Below are 19,730 nucleotides of genomic sequence, written 5' to 3'. Positions count from 1 at the left end.
CGGGGGGCGGGGCCGGCGGGAGCAGGGCGGGGCCTAGGCACTAGGCGGCGGCGGCTGGCGTGGGGCTCCTTAGATGCGCCACGGCTTCGGTAGCGACGGTAGCTCCCGCCGGGTCTGAGTGTCGCCAGCCCCTCCCCCAGGAGACCGTTGCAGTTGGTCGCCCCCTGCTCCTCGGTGAGAGACTCGGGGGCTGCGGGGGGCTTCGCTGCCTGGTTACATCTCCCGCCGGACTTCTCCCGCTGTTCGGTCCGCGCGGCCCGCGCTTTCTGAGAAGTGGGGTGGGGGGCGGGAGGAGTGGGCTGGGGGAGCTGGCACCTTGCAGGCGCAGCCTACATCCCAACTCCTCACCACTTGCCCGGGCCTCGCCCCCCAGGTAACCATGTGCGACCGAAAGGCCGTGATCAAAAACGCCGATATGTCGGAGGAGATGCAACAGGATTCGGTGGAGTGTGCGACTCAGGCGTTGGAGAAATATAACATAGAGAAGGACATTGCGGCCCATATTAAAAAGGTGAGGACGGGGCCGGCGGGCAGGGGGGCGCGGGCCGTTTGCGCGCAGCTGGGGCGAGTCACAACTTAGTCCTTCTCCCCGATCCTGCGCCCCCAGAGCGCTTGGCAGACATCCTTGGAGGCACGCAGGGCAGCTTGGGTGTAGAGGTTTCCAGAAAGGACGCAGATGAATTTTGCGCTCCTGATGAGAAGACCAGACCCTCCGCGCCCGAAGTTTTTTATTACCCAGCTCCGCAGGGGGAAAGCGCCACCTAGCAACGGTTTCTAGGATCAGGGAGCAGCGGTTCCCCCTCTTCTGCATGATTCCTGCGCGGAGGATCCATCTGGGTGTTCGGGGGGGGGCGGGGGGCTGCGTGGGTGTTCCCAGCCGAGCTGGAGGGAGATCTTGCCAGCCTTCCCGTGGGGAGTTAGTCGGCAGTTGAGGGAAAGTGGGTGGTAGTGGTGGTTAGGGGGCTGGGGTGAGGGCTTGGTAAATGGCAGTCTGTAGAAAGCTGGCAGGACTGCCAATTTCTCCGAGCTGTGTTTTCTGGAAGGGAAGGAAGCTGGCAGCCTAAGCCGTGGGAGGGTTCCCAGTTGAGAACGGGGAGATGAAAGACTTCAGATGGAACAGAAATACCTTTTTTGACAAACGCAGCAGTGAGCTCCTCTAGCTTGTAAGAATGTTATTCCAGTAGCTGTACAATGTTCCTGCTGCCTACAGTATGAGAGCCGAATTTTGTGTAACTTCTCACAGACACTTTTAAGAATTATATGGAGAAAGATTAGCTTTGGCGCCTGCCCTACAGTCACCTAGTGAAGAAATTACCACAGGAGATCTAGGTCTCACAGCCTCTTTGGCTGAGGAAAATAGGGAAAGTTGTTCCTGCAGTTCGCTCTCTTTGTGCGCTAGGTGCTAGATTAGCACCGTGGGGATAGATGTGGAGGAGAGGGCTATTGACCAGGTGACGATCAGATTCTGCTTCTAGCATTCTTTTTGTAGAAACAGTGGATTGCAGAGTTATCTTGTGCCCTTTACATTTTGATCCACCGTGGTTTAGATGCTAATTGAGGTTTTGCCCTTCAGACATCTTTTGTTTTCAGTGATACTGGAGTGCAGTTAAGGAGTGGGGTATTTGGGGCTAAATATTTACCATTTTGGATTTTGTGGTGCCATGACCTACAGGAGGATAATTTCCTTTGTTCTGTTTACACATGATAAATTAGAACTGTTTTCACCTGCTGTCAATTAACGACATAGGCGCTATGAAGGTGAAATTACCATGATAACAAAGTGCCCTGTCTTTGAGGCTGCCCATTCTGCCTTTTACCTCCCCAACCCCCATTCTCAGCTTAGCTCAGACTGCAAGTATGTATGCATTAATGCACTATGTAGGCGACTTGGAGCTGGGGAACATTCTTTCACGCTAAGAATTTGCAGATGCTAACGTTCCTTCTTTCTGCCCCTACAGGCTCTGCTTATCTAGGAGGCAAACTCTGACCTCTGGTTTAGCACTGAAATTCTAGTGTTCTTTTCTTTCTCCTTCTCCCCCCCAACCAGGAGTTTGACAAGAAGTACAACCCCACCTGGCACTGCATCGTGGGGAGGAACTTCGGTAGTTACGTGACACATGAAACCAAACACTTCATCTACTTCTACCTGGGCCAAGTGGCCATTCTTCTTTTCAAATCTGGTTAAAAGCATGGACTGTGTCACACACCCAGTGATCCATCCAAAACCAAGGACTGCAGCCTAAATTCCAAATACCAGAGACTGAAATCTTCAGCCTTGCCTAGGGGAACACCTCGATCTTTGAACCTTTATTGTGTTGTTTTGTACAGGGCATTCTCTGTACAAGTTTGTTGTGGTTATAAAACAATTAGCAAAACAGCTTACATTTGTATTTATTTTCTATTCCATACCTCTTCCCCATGTTTTTTCTCCTCAAAATCCATTCCTTTCAAAATAAATCTGTTGGAGAAGTGTGTGTTAGTTACGATTTGTTCAAATCTAGGGTTGAAAATGGCCTCTCACTTGATCTTGAGTAGGTTAGTGGGGGTCAGTTCTTGAAGTGAGTTTCTGTGGGATATAATAGACTAGCCTCTTCATAGTGCTCTTGAGCCTTTAATCTCCCCCATCCTGCAGCTGTCGTGCATGGAAGAACACTGCTCAGAAGTGCATGTTAGATGCATGGCAGAGAGACTTTTGGGTTAAATCTTACTGCTAATCTGATAAATACTATCCTTCATGCTTATTTTGTTAAAAGATGCTGTTCTGGACTTAGGGCCTCAGGTGGAGTTGATGAATGTGTAGAACTTTATCGAAGTTTTCTTTAGCTGTAAAATAAGCCAAAAACAAAGTCGAGCTAATGAGAAATTTGCTGGGCTGTAGGCTGTCTGCCCCCACCCCCTTTTCCTGCCTTGTCCCAAATGGACACTCAAAGATTAAAAGTGGTCTTAAAAGGGAAAATGAAAGTTTTTGAGCAGCAGCCCTCCATGTGATTCCAATAAAGTCTTTGCAGGAATTTAAACGTGTAAGCCTGCTGTGCTGTGCTTTAACTAGCTGTGCTTAGAAACCCCATTAACAATTAAATGTGAATTGAAGCTTTCATTAAAAGACCCAATTAAAGCTGTGGATAAGTAACCCTCATTAAAGGTTTCCTGCTATCAATTTTAAGACTTAAGTCTTGTATGAAGAAAACCAAATATAGCAGACTTGGCTTTTGTAGGCATAAAGGAAAATAGGCCAGAGGCTGAAACAACCCACACTCTTATTGGGAAGTTGCAGGAAGGTCCTGGCTTTCTAGTTTCCCTGCGTTTTCAGTGTTTACACGAGATAATGGTTTTTGTTTTAAACTTTGGATCTGTGAGATGCAATTAGGATTTCTGAACAGCCAAGCTACTGCTACGCAGAAGGGGAGGAGAGAGTTCAAATGACCCCAGCTTCACAGCATTAGGTTGTAACATCTTTGGGAGATTCTTACTACTAGAACTTGGGGTTTTAGGAATCTTAAGTTGAGCCAGGTTAGGACTGGGAAAGTTTCACGGTAGAAGGGCAAAAAATTGTCTTCCTGTTTGTTGTGGCAGTTAAAATGGGAGAAAAAAATTTCCCCTGCTTTTTGCAGGAAAGAAGGATGAGGTTCTGTGGAACAGGAGTGTAACTGAGGTGATTTAGGTTTGTATTTATATAAACATACTGAAGATGTTCCCATAATCCATCTTTTTTCTAGCTCCTTTCCCTCTGTAGTGGCCTGGCTATGTTTGTTTGAAGCTGTATCATTCTTGTTCAGTTAGCCCTACTTCCAAATAGTCTTCCGGCAATAGACCCTAGAGTTAAGTCCACAAATGGCTGGACATTGGGGGTTTTAATTTGATCAGGCCCATATCTGCTGCCTGGAAGTGGCAGCTTTTAACTGTTTTATTTTTTGATTCAGATATGAAAAAACCACTTGCCCAAAGAGATAGGATTGGGTTGATGGTTTATGAAATTCCTTCCAGTGTCTGCTCCTTATTAATTCTAATTTCAAAGGCCAGCAGGCTCTAGCTGGCTGAAAAAATGTAAGCTAAAAGTTTTTTTAAGGTTTAGCACTTTGTCAAATGCTCTTTGCTGTTCTTTGAGGTGGTCGTATATAGATAGCTGCGTCTTAAAGCTTTTCAATGACAGGGCAAGCAAGATCTGAGAAAAGGTACATAAATGACCCCTGCTGTGCTGGGCCGAGAGGCAGCATATTTAAAGGCTTTTCAAATAGCCTTGAACTAAGTTATCCACAATTAACAAATGGCCAGCCAAGTCACAGGTTGCCTTCTACAACGTCTTAGCAAAGCCCCTTAAAAACTATAAGCTTAATCCACATTCACAATATTTTTGGCCCCATTTTAACATCAAAGAGTGGACTGTATTAAGGAGACAAGAGTTCTGCCCAGCTCTGCCCCGTAGTACCAAAGGGGGTTAGGCTAAACTGTTTTCAAACTTTTTTGGGGGGTGGCTATAAAACCCTTCTGATAAAGCAGCTTTCCATATAAAACACAAAAGCAGGAGTTTCCTGGAACATTTATTCTTTCATCAAGGCTTTGTTTTCTTCATGACAGGCACTGAGGATCCAATAGTAGTTTTTGGTACAAGAGGACTGAGTGATAACAAAAATGTATTTCCCTCACCCCCCCCCTCCCCTAAGAAGAAATAACAAATACCACACAAATTGTAAACTCATTTAGTGGTTCGGTTCCTAATTCTAGTTGTGATTGTTAGCCCTCTGGCTTGGGCCTTGGTTTTTGGCCCGACTTAGTCCTAGGCTGAAAGGTTGACTCAGGTACAGCTAGGACATTTTCTCGTTCAAATCATCATTGGGTTCAAGTGCATCATTATCCCTCTGGAAGGCAGCACCAGCAAAGAAGCTACAAATGCACTTCAAAAATGAGAAGCAGTGCTGGTTTTACCTTCACACACTGCACAGCCAAGAAAACTGAGCAGGAGTTGAGCAAAAAATACGAGCAAATACCTCTGGGAGAAGCCCTGAAGCAGCTCCTAGTGAAAGCTGCAGCAGAATCTGTTTCTTCCACTTGGAGACTCATCACGTCAGAACATGAGTCCAAGGCACACATCCTTCGAGGGGATGTTCTGCTGTCGGGCTCGCTAGCCAGATTATCCTTCAGTCCCAGGCTTTCAACAGGGTGTGACCGGTTCACACTCCAGAGTGGTAAAGGAGCTACAGTTTGAATCCAGAATGAATAGCCACAATGCCTGATGTGAGACTTTCATAAGTCACCTTCTCAAAACCTGCATCTTCTATCATCTCTTTGAACTCCTCCTAAAACACAAAGATACAGCAAGGATCACCTGGATTTAAACTCTAGGGCCTTTGTAGAAAAATACCAAAGTTTTGTACCTGAGACGGGAACTGTCGGATACTTTCTACAAGATATTGGTAGGACTTCCAATCTCCAGCGATGACCTCTCCCAGGACAGGAATGACCTGGAAGCTGTATAGATCATAAAGCCTAAACACAAAGGCAAAAGATTAGAACATGCCCCCCTGATAAGAAGCAAGAAGGTTTAAGCCTGCAGTTATCAATTCAAATGCCTATAGAAGTCAAGTACCTGAAAGCAATGTGGGCCAGGTGCAAGACCAGTAGGGACTAGTGAGGATGTGGTGACAGGTGCAGTTAGGAAGCAGCACATAAGTGCTACTAAGGGGAAGGGGCAGGTACTTCGCAGCTCTGACTACTGCCATGTGGGAGTGAGTGCTCAGCGTTGCCCTATATGGTTCCTCAAGTGAAGCTGGAAACGCAGATTTTTACGTGAAACTTCCTGATTTTTAAATACGAACATCTAAGTCAATTTCTTAAAATCCGATCAATCAAACAAAATACATCTGTGGGCCAACTTGAGCCTCTGGTTGCTGGTTTGAAACTCTTCTGGCTTAGGTGTGGTCATTCAGAACTGGCTGACTTCTGAGGTGGCACCTGTCCCTTAGAGACTCTGGACTATGAGGTTCATGCTTACTGCTTACGGGCTATTTTCTGTCCATTTTGGGACGGGAAAGCCTTGCCTAGACAATAAGAATAAAGCCCTGTTAACAGTGCGAACCTGGATATGAGGGGATTGTTCACTTGACTAAACTCCAGACAGAGAAACCGTCCTCCGGGTTTCAGGACTCGATGGGCTTCCTGGAGTGCCTGAACACAAGACAAGGAACAAGAGAACACAGTCCTCAGCAGAACTCACTCAATTCCATGAGGCCAAAACAGCTTTAACTTTGATAGGCATTATAAAAATTAGCATTTCCCATAGATCCATGAGATGCACAAGCATTCTCAGTTGGAAAGCTGTAGCAGCAGCGATAACCCTACGATATCTTAAGTTTTATAGGCGTTCTGCTGCCCATGAAGAGGTTACTTGGAGTACTCATATTGGTACAGCCACATGGCGGCCACTTTCACAATTACCTATTTATTATTTATTTATTAAAAGCTTATTTCAGGATTTTTTTTTCTTTTTTTTTTTTAAAGTAAACTCTTTGCCCAACATGGGGTTTGAACTTAAAACCCTGAGATCAAGAATTGCACCCTTTATCAACAGCCAGCCAGGTGCTCCTACAATTACTTATTTAAATCACAATGGATATCCTGTTTGATGTAGAAATTTTACTTCAAGGAACCTATCTTACAGAAATGCCATCTATTATCGGGGCACCTGGCTGGCTCTCAGTCCGTTAAGCATCTGACTCTTGATTTTGGCTCCGGTAAAGATCTCAGGGTCGTGAGATTGGTCTCCATGCTGAATTGGTCTCCATGTGGAATCTGCTTAAGATTCTCCTTCTCTGGGGCACCGGGGTGGCTCAGTCGCTTAAGCGTCTGCCTTTGGTTCCGGTCATGACCCCAGGGTCCTGGGATCCAGCCCCGAGTTGGGCTCCCTGCTCATCGGGGAGTCTGCTTCTCCCTCTCCCTTTTTCCTCCTCCCCGTCCTCTCTCTCAAAAAAAAAAAAAAAAAAAAAAAAAAGCATTCTCCCTTTCCCTCTGCCCCTCCCCACACTCCAAAAAAAAAAAAAAAGAAAGAAAAAAGAAAAAGGCATCTATTGTAGAGATGACATGCATATAGGTTATTCCCTGCAGCACTGTTTGAACAGCACGAGATTAGAAGCATCTTAACTATTAATGAGAGACTGATTAAATTATGGAATGTCTACATAAATGGAATCTATGCAGCTATTTAAAAAAAGGAAGAGCCAGGGCTCTTTATGTACCGACATGGAAAAATCTCCCAATATATATTTCAAGGGGAAAAAACCAATGGGCAAAATGTTTCATATGCTAATATTTGTATAAAAAAAGAAAAAGTTTAATATTCACAAAACATCTTTGCAAAGGCACACAAGAAATTGGTGATTAGAGGGAGGGAGAGGAGGCACTGAACGGTTGGGACACAGGAGAGGCATACTTTGACTGACATGCCCTTTTGTACCCTGAACCTATTGAAAAAAAATTTTTTTAATGAAAAGAAGTAATAAACTGGCTATATACAAGGGGCAGGTCATAAAAACCAAGCTGAAGTGCACCATAAAGATGTCCCAGGAAGCAGAGGAACCAGGTAACTGGACCCCCCATTACAAAAACAATGTGGTGCCTTGCACATTGTCTTCCAATGCTTCGGGACAGAATACTGCAGTAGAAATACAGAAGAGCTGCATCAGGAGGTGCCTTGCTGGATGAGTCGGTAGAGACTCTTGATCTCGGGGTTGTGAGTTGGAGCCCCACGTTGGGTGCAGAGATTCCTTAAAGATAAATCTTAAAAAAAAAAAAAAAAAAGCTGCATTAGATTAAGAGCTAAATTTTCCCTTCTCCCTGTAGAGGAACCCATGACTCTAGGTACCTTCTGCCAAAGTAAGTGTTCGAGTGCCTTCTGTGTTGGCCTTGGAAATGCCTCTGATCTGCAAACTCACAGGGTCAGACAACTTCACAAGTGAGCGGGAACAGATGGAATGCCAGAGCATGACTGACAGCTCAAAGATGTGAATACCAACCAAACAACGAAGGCCTCAGTGGGGATCGGCTTTGTGGTTTTGGTCTTGTTCAATTTCGTGACTAGGAAAACTGGCAACTTCAAGGATCGAGGCCCCCAAGCCTGCCAACAGTCATTCAGGAGCTGGGTGGAGAGAAGACTCTCTCCCGCTTTCCTCATTTCCTGTGGGGCCGATCTAGGAGATGTAATTGCATGGGAATCACCAAGCTAAGGACGCAGCCGCACATACCTGATCAATGTGTGTGACATTTCGGATCCCAAAGGCGATAGAGTAAATGTCAAACTTGTCATCATCAAAGGGCAGCTCTTCAGCATCTCCCAATATCCAAGCAAGTCCTGAAAGAGAAAAGTCATTCCTGGTCTCTTTCTGGTTTGCTGTCTCTTCTGCACCCAGCGAACTGTCAAACCTGAGGAGGGCATTGTGGGAATCCCCTGATTCGTAGTCAGCCAGGCAGAAGTGGGGGCAGCCTGCACACCCCACTGATGGCTGACTTCTGAGGTGGGGGCAGTCTGTGGAATCTGAGACTAACTCTGGGAGTCAGTGTCAGAACTGAATTGAATTGTTGGACACCTAGTTGGTATGGGAGAACTGGAGAACAGTTTGGTGCTGGGCAAATACCATACATGTGGTATCAGAAACCATCACACACCTGCCTTCATCGCTGGGTTCTTGGCCGCTGTCTTCAAGGTGTCTTGGCCTCAGAATCTGAATTTCTTCAAGTTTAGCAGGAAGTTCTTTCCCCATGGGTCTCAGAGAAGAACTTGATGAATACTCAGTTATGCCCACCTTCAAGCAATTTTTACCCAATTAAGTGTTTAAGTGTTTACCCAACTAAGTGTTTTGTGCGAAGTACCATAGTTAAGATCCCGGGTCTGGGGTTTAGACTGCCAGGATTTTAATTCCAACTTCGGCATTTATTAGCTGTATAATCTTGAATAAACTACTTTGCCTTGGTTTCTTCATCTGTAAGATGGAGTTAATAACAGTACCAACTTCAAAGGGTCATTGGAAGTATTCTAAGTATGGAATTTAGCCTAGTTATATCGGTTCTAATGGAGAATCAAAGTGTCTAGACCCCAAGTCTGGTCACAAATTCAGAAAACACCCAAGGGAACCCCATAACAGGGTAGCTCTGTCCACTAAAGGATTCTGATTCAGCTTTAACATTATTCAACTTGCAGCAAATTAGACATAAAATACAATATAGAAGGAAGGTTCTACAGAGGAAAGTAAATGAAAACCTTCCTGGAAAGCAAAGTAGCAGTATTTAGCAAAATGCTTAAAAATAACCATACCCTGGGGTGCCCGGGTGGCTCAGCAGTCGGTTAAGCGTTGGACTCTTAGTTTCGGCTCGTGATCAGGTCGTGATCTGGAGATCCAGCCCTGTGTGGGGCTCCATTCTCAGCAGGGTGTCTGCTTCCCTTTTCCCTTTCCCTTTGCCCCTCCCCCCAGCTCGCGTGCACACACTCTGTCTCTCTCTTAAATAAATGAATCTTTAAAAAAAACAACCACCATATCCTTTGAACCAGCTATTTGATTTTTAGGAAGATGACATTGATGACATCATCATCACCATAGCAACTGCTCCGAGCCCTTGATGGCAGGGTCTGTATTATCACTTTACGTGTGTTATCTTATCACATTCTCATTCTAACTCCATGGGATAGCTCTTACTATCATCCTCCTGTTTTAGGTGAGCCAAGTTGAGTATTAGGAAGGTGAAAGCAGGTTGCCCAAGGTCACCCAGATGGATTGGAACTCGGGTGGTTTTATCCCAGAGCCTGTGTTTTCAATAGCTATGGTATATTCCCTCCTACTACAAGGTGGTTTTTATTCTCCCATTTTATAGATAAGGTAATTGAGAGCTGGAGAGTTTAAACACTTGTCTGAGGTTATACAGGAGGTAAAAATTAACAAATGCATGCAAAAATTTACAGATAAGGATGTCACAATGCTGTGCTCCATGCAAAAGCTTTAGAAAAAAGTGAAAGGTCAATTGGTTGCTGGTTATGTAAACTGGTGATGTGAATCTTCGTGATTCACAGCCATACAGGAGAGTATCATAAATAATGATTTTAAGGAATTTTTAATGACATGGAAAGATCTCATGATACAATGCTGAGTTAGGGCAGGATACTAAATTGTATATACAGAAAGTCTTCAATTTTATAAAAAGGAAATGATTAGGAAAGCTAGGAAGAAAATACATTAAAATACTGGGAGCATCTCAATGTTGGAACTATAGGTAACATTTACTTTCTTCTTAATACTTTTGCAAAATCCAAAAGTCCTCTCAAATATATCACTTTTATAACCTATCAAATAATTTTTTTAAAGATTTATTTATTTACGTATTTATTTGAGAGAGAGAGTGCACGTGAGAGAGCACAAGCAGGGGGACTGGCAGAGGGAGAGGGAGAAGCAGGCTCCCCACTGCAGGAAGCCCAGGCAGGGCTGGGTCCCAGGACCCCAGGATCATGACCTGAGCGGAAGGCAGACGCTTAACCGACTGAGCCCAGGCGCCCCTCAAATGATTTTTTTAAAGCTCCTGCCCTCGGAGCTTCCATCTGGGGAGGAAGTGTCCACATAAGATGTAAATAAAACACACAACAGGGCTCCACACAAATATGCCTTTCTCGTTAACTTACTAGTACAAAATAATTTCTAGGATCTTCCTTTTCAGCTCTTTTCGCAGGATATTTTTTACAAAGACATCATTTTTGGACGTTGATAAAGCAAGGAGGAAAGATAAGGAAAGACAAGCGCCTATGCAGCACTTAATAATTCGTACGCCGGTGGATTTGTCTTGGCAGTGAGGAGAGGCTGAAGGGCACGCTATGCTGTGGAAGGGATGATTCCAGAAAAGGAACATTGCCTATCATTTCTATCTTTGTTCTCCATTCTTTATGGCTGAGCACCAGAGGGAAGGGAAACACGTTTTTCAGTAGGAGTGAGGAAACATAGTGCCTTTGTCTAAAAACACTAGGGACTGTCTGCTTTCTGATCAGCACTGACGGTTAACAAAAGAGCCCTTCATCTTGGAGGCCAAGTGGGTTGTGGTCCGTCTAGGCAGCTCGTTCTGGGGGTGGGGGGTGGAGGAGGAGGAATTGAGCTAAAATAACCATAGTCACTCCTGGTGGGGGAGGGGGAGGACAGGAACGCTGATGTTGACCCGAGGGACTTTATTTTCTTTGTCCCAGACCACTGCCTCTCAGTGGCTGCCTGCAGCGCTTGGCCAGCTGGGAAGAGGGCAGCGCGGCGGCTCTGGAAAGCTGGGAAAACGTGCTGCAGCTGCCACATCCTTACTGCTACCTGATAAAGTTGGGGGGAAGTATTTTGAAGATGAAAACAAACGGCAAAATGTGAAATCTGCTTCTTTAAGCTGGAGCACAAATTGTCCATTTTCCGGTGGCTCTGGGTTCCCAGAGACACTCAGTCACTCTCCTATCTGCTGCTGAAAGGAGTACTGTTTACCAGCTGTTTCTTTCATTCTATCAGTTGGGCCCTCTGAGAAACAGATGCCCAGATGAGGGAGGAGTGAAAAGGGGCTTTTTTTTTGGGGGGGGGGCTGGGGGAAGGGGAGAACACCTGGGGTTAGACAAAAGGAAGAGGAAGCAGGATTGAGTGGGGAAAGCCTGTAGACCTCAGTGCGGATCTGATAAAGCCTAAGCCAGCCCAATAGGGAGCTCTGGAGCACGGCCGGAAAAAAGCCTAGCTTGGAAGCCGAGGCGGAGCCCAAAGGTTCTGAGAGCTGGAGGCTGCCAGCTGCCTGTACTCCCTTGTGTCTGAAGGGCAAGTGCCTGCTTTAAGGGCAGAGCTCCTTCTCAGCTTCTACCCGTCAAACCCTCAGAGTACTGATGGGGAATGGGATGGCTCCAAAACAGACAAATGGGATCAGCAGGGAGTTGCTGGGAATTGAAAGCAAAACTTCCATCTCAGGGTCCAAGAGCTAAGATCCCAAGACTCAGCTCCCATTTGGGATCTGCCATTTAAAAGCTGTGTTACTTGAGCAAAGGCACTTTACTCAAGCAGCTCTTTGGAGTTTGGTTATCAGCTCTGTCACATGGGGCTGATCAGACTAACTCCCTGGGTTGGCGAAATAATGTACATAACAGCACACAGACTGGATTCAGGCACATGAAATTATCTTTGACTCCTGCCTATCCTGTATGTTTTTGAAAATAAAGTACCTCAACATTTTCTATATCCCATCTTATTTCATAAACACACAAACACTTCCACTGTGTCTACTTTCCATAGGACTTACCGGCTTTGTGTCCTTGAGCACGGGCTTTCTGCTTTCCAATCTTTAGCATCTCCTTGTTGATGTCACAGACCACCACCCGGGAACCGCCCAAGGGGTCCTCTTCATTGTGGTACTTTTTGGCAATTTCTTCCCAGGATACATTTTGCTGGGCCCGTAACTGCCTCTTCTGCTTTCTCTTATGCTGTGCCCGGACATAATTAAGGAACCGGAATGCAATGTCACCTGTGGGAACCCAACAGGGGAAAGACGCAAACATGAACGTAAACACAAGCAAAGACCCAACATTTCCAAGACCCAAACAGAGCAACAAAGGTACAGGATTTGAGGAGTATCCAAAAAATTGAAGTTTCTCTTCATTTCTATAGTAACTTAAAAAATAAAGTTGGGACGCCTGGGTGGCTCAGTCAGTTAAGCATTTGCCTTTGGCTCAGGTCATGATCTCTAGGTCCTGGGATTGAGCGCCCCGTAGGGCTCCTTGCTCAGTGGGGAGCCCGCTTCTCCCTCTGCCTGAGGCTCCCCCCTGCTTCTGCTCCTCCTCTCTCTCAGACAAATAAACAAAATCTTAAAAAAAAAACAAAACAGCATTTTTAAAAACTTCTAATATTCTTTTTTTTTTTTTTCAGATTTTATTTTTAAGTAATCTTTCTACCCAACATGGGGCTCAAACTCATGACCTCAAGATGAAGAGTCAGTTCTATTGACTGAGCCAGCCAGGCGCCCTGTTAACTTCTAATATTCTTAAAAAACCTTTTAAAAAATTGCATAAGTAACGCATGGACACATTCTCACTATAAAAGACTCACCCAAATATTTAGAAGAGAACATAAAAGTTGCATTCTTTCTCCATACCCTCTCTAGACCTAACCAGTAAGTGCTTAGTGCGCACCCCTTCTAGTCTCTAATAATTGTTACGAAAGCAACATGAGGGTATAGTTACCAGCAAGGATCCCCTGCCCTACCGCTTCCCATGCCTAGTTCAGCTCCCCAGGGATCGTCTTTCTCAATCATTTCAGTTGTGCCTTCTGTTGGTTCCAGCTCTTTCTTTACTTACCAAATTTATAATGATACCTCACCCCTCATCTCTGCTTGCCTCTATCTTCGAAATATATTTAGATCGCATTTTATAGTCTCTCATAGATTCCTTTGTAAACTAGAATAACAGACTAGTATTTTATTTGTTTCATCAATTACAGACGGTACCTCTTGACTCTTTTCAACCTTCTACTGTGTGCACTTCTACACTGTCAAGACGGACCGATAACATACTGTTTGCTCTGTAGCTGTAATTACATCTTCTGTGCTTTGTTGGTTGGAGTCTAAAACTGGAAAGTGTTTATCTTATTGTGACCAGGTAGATACTGATTGGGCCAAGACAGTGCTTTCTAGGATCACATTTCCTTTCTTATAATGTAGTTTGTCTTTGTTTTTCTTACACTAGTTGCATGAAATATATCCTTAAGTTTTTCTAGTCTCTCCAACCAATGAGGTATTCTCCAGTCCCTTTCCTATATGTTTAAAAATTTTATATGAAACAACTTAGAAACATACACGGGGATCATATTATACACATAGTTGTACCACTTGTTTTCTTTCTCTTCCCACTGAATATGTCTTTGAGAACTCTCCATCAGTATTTATAGGTTTTCCACATTCTTTTAAATAGCTACATGATATTTCATAGAATGGGTGTATCTTAATTTAAAACAATTTCTTTACTGAGGCAGAATTGAGGTTATTTCCAAGTTTTCACTATTACTAAAAATGATGCAGTGAGCGTATTTGTAGCTATATATTTTTAAAATGTCTTTTTGAATATATGGGATTACCTTCTAGTTACATTTTCTCAATGGGCAGTTGCCAGCACGCAGTAATGCTACAGGTTAAGGCACAGATGTAGGCAGCTCTGACGGAGCCCTTTCTGTAGCTATAGCTTTGTGCAACGGTGTTGTTGTGTTTTGTTGTTGTTTTTAGACCAGATACGGAGAATTGGAATTGTGGGATCCTAGCCTGTAAAGATTGTAGACTTTAAGAGATTCTGTTAAATTGTCCTCCATTGAGCAAGGTGTCTTACTACCTTCTGAGCTTCCACTGGGGAGAGGACCACACCAACAAAGCCACACATAAACACGTTTCATTCATGAAGACTGTCATTTCTCATTCTGTTATTCTATTGGTATCAGTGATCACATTATTACATTATATGCCACATTATTCTAATGTAATTTCTCATGTACATAACCATGTGATAACATCACCAAGATGCACTGTAGAAACCCATGACGTTTTTCTCCCCAGATATCTAGTGTGCACCAAGTAACAAAGGACCACGTATAAACAGCTGAGCTTTTGATTTCTGGTATGATAATGGATTAGGTAGAAAAGATTGTCTAGAAAGCTTATGGAATATGAGAAAGGGCATCCCCCCAAAGAAAGAGGAAAAGTGGATGAAAGGTTAAACAGAATAAAAGTGATTCACATGGTGAGATGTCACTGGAGTAAAAAAGTGATCTTTTTACTTTTAACCCCGTGCATTTTAGAAAAACGACAGGCAGAAAGCTGATATTTCGTGTTTTTGGGTGACATTTCATTGAAAAGAGTAACCTTTCTTAGAAGTGTGCTGATTTTCAATTACCATCTTTGGCCTAATGGTAGGTAAGCTACCTCATTCGAACAAGAGACACTAATTTCTATAAAAGGTGATCAGTGATACTCGAGGATACTTGACTGGACATTACCTGTGCCTCCAGCAACATCAAGCAGCTGGGTCCCAGGAAACGGGTGCATCTTCCAGAGCAGCAAATCCTTCCAAATACGATGGATACCAAGACTCATCATATCATTCATCACATCATACTTCTTGGCCACACTTTCAAACACATGATAGACTGACATAGGAGAAATACATCACAATTGTGCTATTAACAAGATTAACTTGGGGAAGTCCTAAATGAAAGAGGATGAAGCTTTTCTCCCCTGAAGTTGCCTTTGTCAGGTGAAGTTAAGCTATACTGCTTGATGCCCAAATCTGCCCCTTAAACTCTTTTAAGAAAGGCTTAACTTACTTCATGTAAGGAACCAACCTCTTTTCTGCTTAATTACCTTTATCTCGGACCACTACCCCATAATAATGCCATGCACCTACTTGCTACTAAGTAGGTTTCCACTTCCTAGAAGATGGGGAGGGGGTATGGAATTTTTCTAATGGTTATTCTAACAGAAAACAACAAAATCATTAGAAATACATGACTAATGGATAGGAAGGCCTCAGCTCATCCCTGCCTGGACACAGAGGAAAAACCTCAAGTACAGTTTGGTGGGCAGATGAATGGCAAGATGTGAATCAGGGCCAAGCCACAGTGCAGAGGGCCCTCATAAATCTCATAAATCTGATAGGATCAAGGGAGAATGTGGAATCTGGCCTAGTGGGAGAAGGAATTTACTATTTAAGGCACTTTAAAGCACAGGCTACGTGTAACTTCTTTACACCTGTTTCTCTGCCCGTAAGATGAAAAACTCAGTGCCAGCTCCCTATCACCCTGCCATAAGGCTGCATTAGGTAATGAAGGGGCGATGCTTTGAGTTTCTCAGATGAAATGTGCTGCACAGATCCCAAACATCCCTGTCCTCTGCTGAATCAGCAACTCTTGAGCTCCTCCTGAACTCAATCTTGAATGCCTTTGTCAACCCCGGGATCTCCAAACTTGTTTTTTTTTTTTTTTTTCCTTGTTTTTTCTTTTTTCTTCAGGGTATTCAGAGACACTACAGCTCAACCCACCGAGTATAAGCAATCTCTGCTTTGCATGGTTCCGATATACACGAGTTTCAGTGACTGTGGTCTAGTTAAATAACACCAGTCCCCCAACAACATCATTCATGTGCAATGGTGTATTAACCGTGAGTAACCACATGAAGTACAAATTCGCCGGTAGTTCTTCAGCCCATAAATCACTCTGTAAATAACAGACATGCATCAAGAACAGTAACCAATCATGTCACTTCTTTCCGTTGGCACTTGGTAGGTCACTACACATCAGTCATTCAGTTCACACGCAGACAGCAAAGCATATAGTTGTGTTACCTCCTTATCTCTCAGTTGTAAACACGTGTGGTATTTTACAAAACTAGATAACTGAAAGAGGAAATTGGCCAATGAAAATGAAAGCACCGCAAAGATATGAGAAGTGGTAATATTGGAAGTGAAATGTCCATGGGTTATAGGTGAAACAGCTGACTGTGGGAACACTGGTGCTCAAGACACTCTAGATACGCAGCCGGAAGAGCTATGCGAAGATGAACTTGTGGACGTGAATGAGGATGTGGTTGTGACGAAAAGGTTGAAGATGTCCCAGAGGAAATGATGCCAGCAAAAAAAAATCTCACGCTAGAGGAATTCTTGGAGATAGCTCATGACATTGACAGTGAAAGGATAAAATGTTAAAAGCTGACTGAAATTTAGAAAGGAGTACAGCAATTTGCCAAGGCATAGAGAAGATGCTTGCTCCCTATTGTAAATAATATGACCAGAAGGTAGCAAACACTTTTCAAAATAGTTTTGGTAGATTTTTTTTTTTTTTTACAAAGGAATAAAACAACCTAATGTTTCTAATTTTTTATTAAAATTTTAATTTAATTAAAAAACAAAGTTAAATTTTAAAAATTCTAATTAAGTTAAACCTAATTTTAAATCATAGTTTGCTAAATAAATATTAACTTTACTATTTATTCCATATCTCTATACGTTTATAACAGTTTTTGATGTTCAATAATTTTTTAATTTTTTAAAGTAAACTCTATGCCCAGTGTGGGGCTTAAACTCATGACCCTGAGATCAAGAGTCACATGTTCCGTTCAGGGGAGCCTGGGTGGCACAGCGGTTAAGCGTCTGCCTTCGGCTCAGGGCGTGATCCCGGCGTTATGGGATCGAGCCCCACATCAGGCTCCTCTGCTATGAGCCTGCTTCTTCCTCTCCCACTCCCCCTGCTTGTGTTCCCTCTCTCGCTGGCTGTCTCTATCTCTGTCAAATAAATAAATAAAATCTTAAAAAAAAAAAAAAAAAAAAGAGTCACATGTTCCACTAAGCCAGCCAGGCACCCCCGATGTTCAAAAATTTTTAGAAGTCATAGAACAGTTCTAATTTTTCCCATTGATTATTAATATCATTGTGCATGATTTCAGCGTGCATGGTCATCTTTATGGTCCTGCACTACCGTGCAAAGGGAAGACTGCCTGTACTTCAATGCTGGGTCCCCATCTGCGAGATACATATTTAGCTCAGTGGGTAACCTCTTCCTTGCTTGTGTGTGTGAAATGTTCATATTTTGTAAAGTACAATACAGAGGTTAGGCATTATTATCATTTTGGAAACAACCCACCTGGATTAAATGCCCTGGCTCTGCCACTTACTAGCAGAATCTTGGGGAAGTGACTTACTATCTCTGTTTCAACAGTTTCTTCATCTATAATGTGAGGCTAATAGTCTCTACCTCATAAGGCTGTATTTACAAGAATTAATGTAAAGTATTCTAAAAGGTTTCAAGTCCTTAATAAAAATTTACTATCGTTTTACTTGGCTTGTCTTATTACACAAGCAGTTATCAAGCTTTTAAAGTGCATCAGGCACTGAAGATATAAACATGAATGAGCCACTGTCCTAGCTTTCTGGGAATTCACAGTCCAGTGAAATGTTAATTTAAAATCAATATTCAAAGAGTTACAGTAGAGCTATGTATTTAGCAAGGCTGAGGTGAGACATAGACAATGTAGTAGTCTTTAAGAGGATGGGATATTCAATTGTGAATTCTTTCTCTTTATTTCCTGGGTGATCACAGGCCAAGTGAAGGATACTCTCAGAGCCTCACCATACCCACCTGTTAAATGGGCATTAACACCTTCCCCATTATAAATGGTAGAGTTGGGAGTTTTAAAACAGTCCTCTCCTTTCCCATGCCTATAGCACAATGCTGGACACAAAGAAACTGTGCTCAACAATATCTAACATTTATTGGGCAATTAAGAAGTGCCAGGCATTGTTCAAAATATTTTAATGTATGAAGTAATCTAATCCTCATTATAACTCTAAGGGAACGCTTACTATTATTCCTACTTATACAATTTGGAAGCTGAGGCATAGCGAAGAGCTTTTTCTCCTTCCTTTCTATAAAAAATGGACCTACCCTTTAGTAAGAGGTGAAGAACATAAGCTCTGCAGTCACACTGAAGTGGGTTGGAATACTGGTTCGGCCGCTTACTATATTAAATTGGGCCAGTTCTTGTTTAATCTCGAAATCTCAATTTCCTCGTGTGTAACTTGGGGATAACAATACTGTGTTTAATAAGAGGAGGCATCTAAACTCTGCGGGGTCAGGCTTGGGGGGGGGGGGGTGTGTGATTCCTTGGAGGTCAGGACTGCACAGGCTACAGCATCCGAGTCAACAGGATGTTAAATCAACTCCTAGCTGAGCTGAAGAAACCAGATCGCAGATAGATCCCTCCGTCCGCCCTCTCGCCCCTTTCACCTTTGCCCCCCTTCTCCTTGTCCGACACAGTCTCAAACCCGAAATGTGTTTCCGTTGCCTGCTTCTCTTGGGACAAGTGCCGAGCACCCAGCGGGCCCCTGGGCCAGGAGCTACGAAACCCGGGGAGCCGGCAGCACCGCATCACCCGCGACCACCTACGACCGCAGCAGCTCCATAAAGCGCAGCTCCTGTGGGTCGCCATCTTGGCAGTAAGGTGGCAGCGCCCGGACAGTACGTAGTGTAGCATCACTAGAGGGCCAACGGCGGCCGGTAGGAGACACTATTAGCCGAACGCGTTCTGAAACCCATTATTAGGGAGCTACGCGTGTGACCTCTGGGATCCGGAGGCCGGAGGCTACTTAGTTTTTGAGTACTGGAAATCCCTCTTCTCTCTCTTCCCACTTTGCATATAGAATTCACCAGAAATGAAGGGACCTTAGGATAAGCCCACAATCACCTCTCAGCGGCCATGTCTCTAAATCTTGTTAACCAGCAGGATGAATGCTAACTCGCAAGATACGCAGTAACTCTTGTTTTCTGGTGCAGAAGTAGGAAACTAAGGTACGGTGTGGTTACAAGGCAGATAATAACAAGGTCAATTGTCTTAAACTTTGATGTGCCTAAGAATCACCTGGTTTGATTTTTAAAATGCAGATTCCTGTGGGTGCCGGAATGGCTCAGTGGGTTGAGCCTCTGACTTTTCATTTCACGCAGGTCATGATCTCAGGGTGTTGAGATCAAGCCCCCATAGGGCTCCATGCTGGGCGTGGAGCCTGCTTGGGATTCTCTCTCTCTCTTTCTTTCTTTGCCCCTCCTTTCTATCTTCTCTCCAAAAGAAAAAAAAAAAAAAAAAAAAAGCTGATTCCTGGGCCCAAATCTCAGAGACTTTGAATCCCTACATTAAGGATGGGCATTGGGAATCTTTATTGAACAAACTTGTGT

The 19,730-nt window shown here is 43.8% G+C and overlaps 2 protein-coding genes across 3 annotated transcripts in view; one reads left to right on the top strand and one right to left on the bottom strand.

Annotated features, from left to right (window-relative positions):
- The window catches only part of DYNLL1 (dynein light chain LC8-type 1), a 31,209-nt gene extending 28,737 nt beyond the window's left edge, over positions 1-2,472 (top strand). The window contains exons 1-3 of one of the 2 annotated variants that reach the window (XM_026515006.4): positions 53-174; positions 374-511; positions 2,048-2,472. In XM_026515006.4, the coding sequence (XP_026370791.1) occupies positions 380-511; positions 2,048-2,185 (270 nt within the window). In that variant the 5' untranslated portion in view covers positions 53-174; positions 374-379 and the 3' untranslated portion in view covers positions 2,186-2,472. Of the gene's footprint in view, positions 1-52; positions 175-373; positions 512-2,047 lie in introns of those variants that run through there. The other variant, XM_026515007.4, reaches the window with a different exon arrangement.
- A 2,053-nt stretch (positions 2,473-4,525) lies between these two features.
- On the bottom strand, positions 4,526-19,030 carry COQ5 (coenzyme Q5, methyltransferase). The gene is made up of 7 exons (XM_026515000.4): positions 18,789-19,030; positions 15,009-15,158; positions 12,274-12,495; positions 8,235-8,341; positions 6,074-6,162; positions 5,373-5,484; positions 4,526-5,294 (listed from the first exon to the last, which is right to left on the bottom strand). Exons 1-7 carry the CDS (start codon positions 18,988-18,990, stop codon positions 5,193-5,195), a joined length of 984 nt encoding a protein of 327 aa, XP_026370785.2. The 5' UTR covers positions 18,991-19,030; the 3' UTR covers positions 4,526-5,192.
- Positions 19,031-19,730: the final 700 nt, after the last annotated feature.

This window comes from Ursus arctos, unplaced genomic scaffold (assembly GCF_023065955.2).
Source record: "Ursus arctos isolate Adak ecotype North America unplaced genomic scaffold, UrsArc2.0 scaffold_34, whole genome shotgun sequence".
Taxonomy (NCBI): domain Eukaryota; kingdom Metazoa; phylum Chordata; class Mammalia; order Carnivora; family Ursidae; genus Ursus; species Ursus arctos.
The sequence above is the reverse complement of the archived record's forward strand: the minus strand, read 5'-3'. Positions and strand labels throughout refer to the sequence as shown.

Excerpts from the sequence above, each read along its gene's own strand:
- COQ5 (XM_026515000.4), bottom strand. The coding sequence starts at position 18,990 with ATGGCGACCCACAGGAGCTGCGCTTTATGGAGCTGCTGCGGTCGTAGG. Across the intron at positions 5,485-6,073 it reads AACAATCCCCTCATATCCAG|GCTTTATGATCTATACAGCT; the intron begins GTTCGCACTGTT and ends CTTTGTGTTTAG. Across the intron at positions 5,295-5,372 it reads TCCGACAGTTCCCGTCTCAG|GAGGAGTTCAAAGAGATGAT; the intron begins GTACAAAACTTT and ends TTTGTGTTTTAG.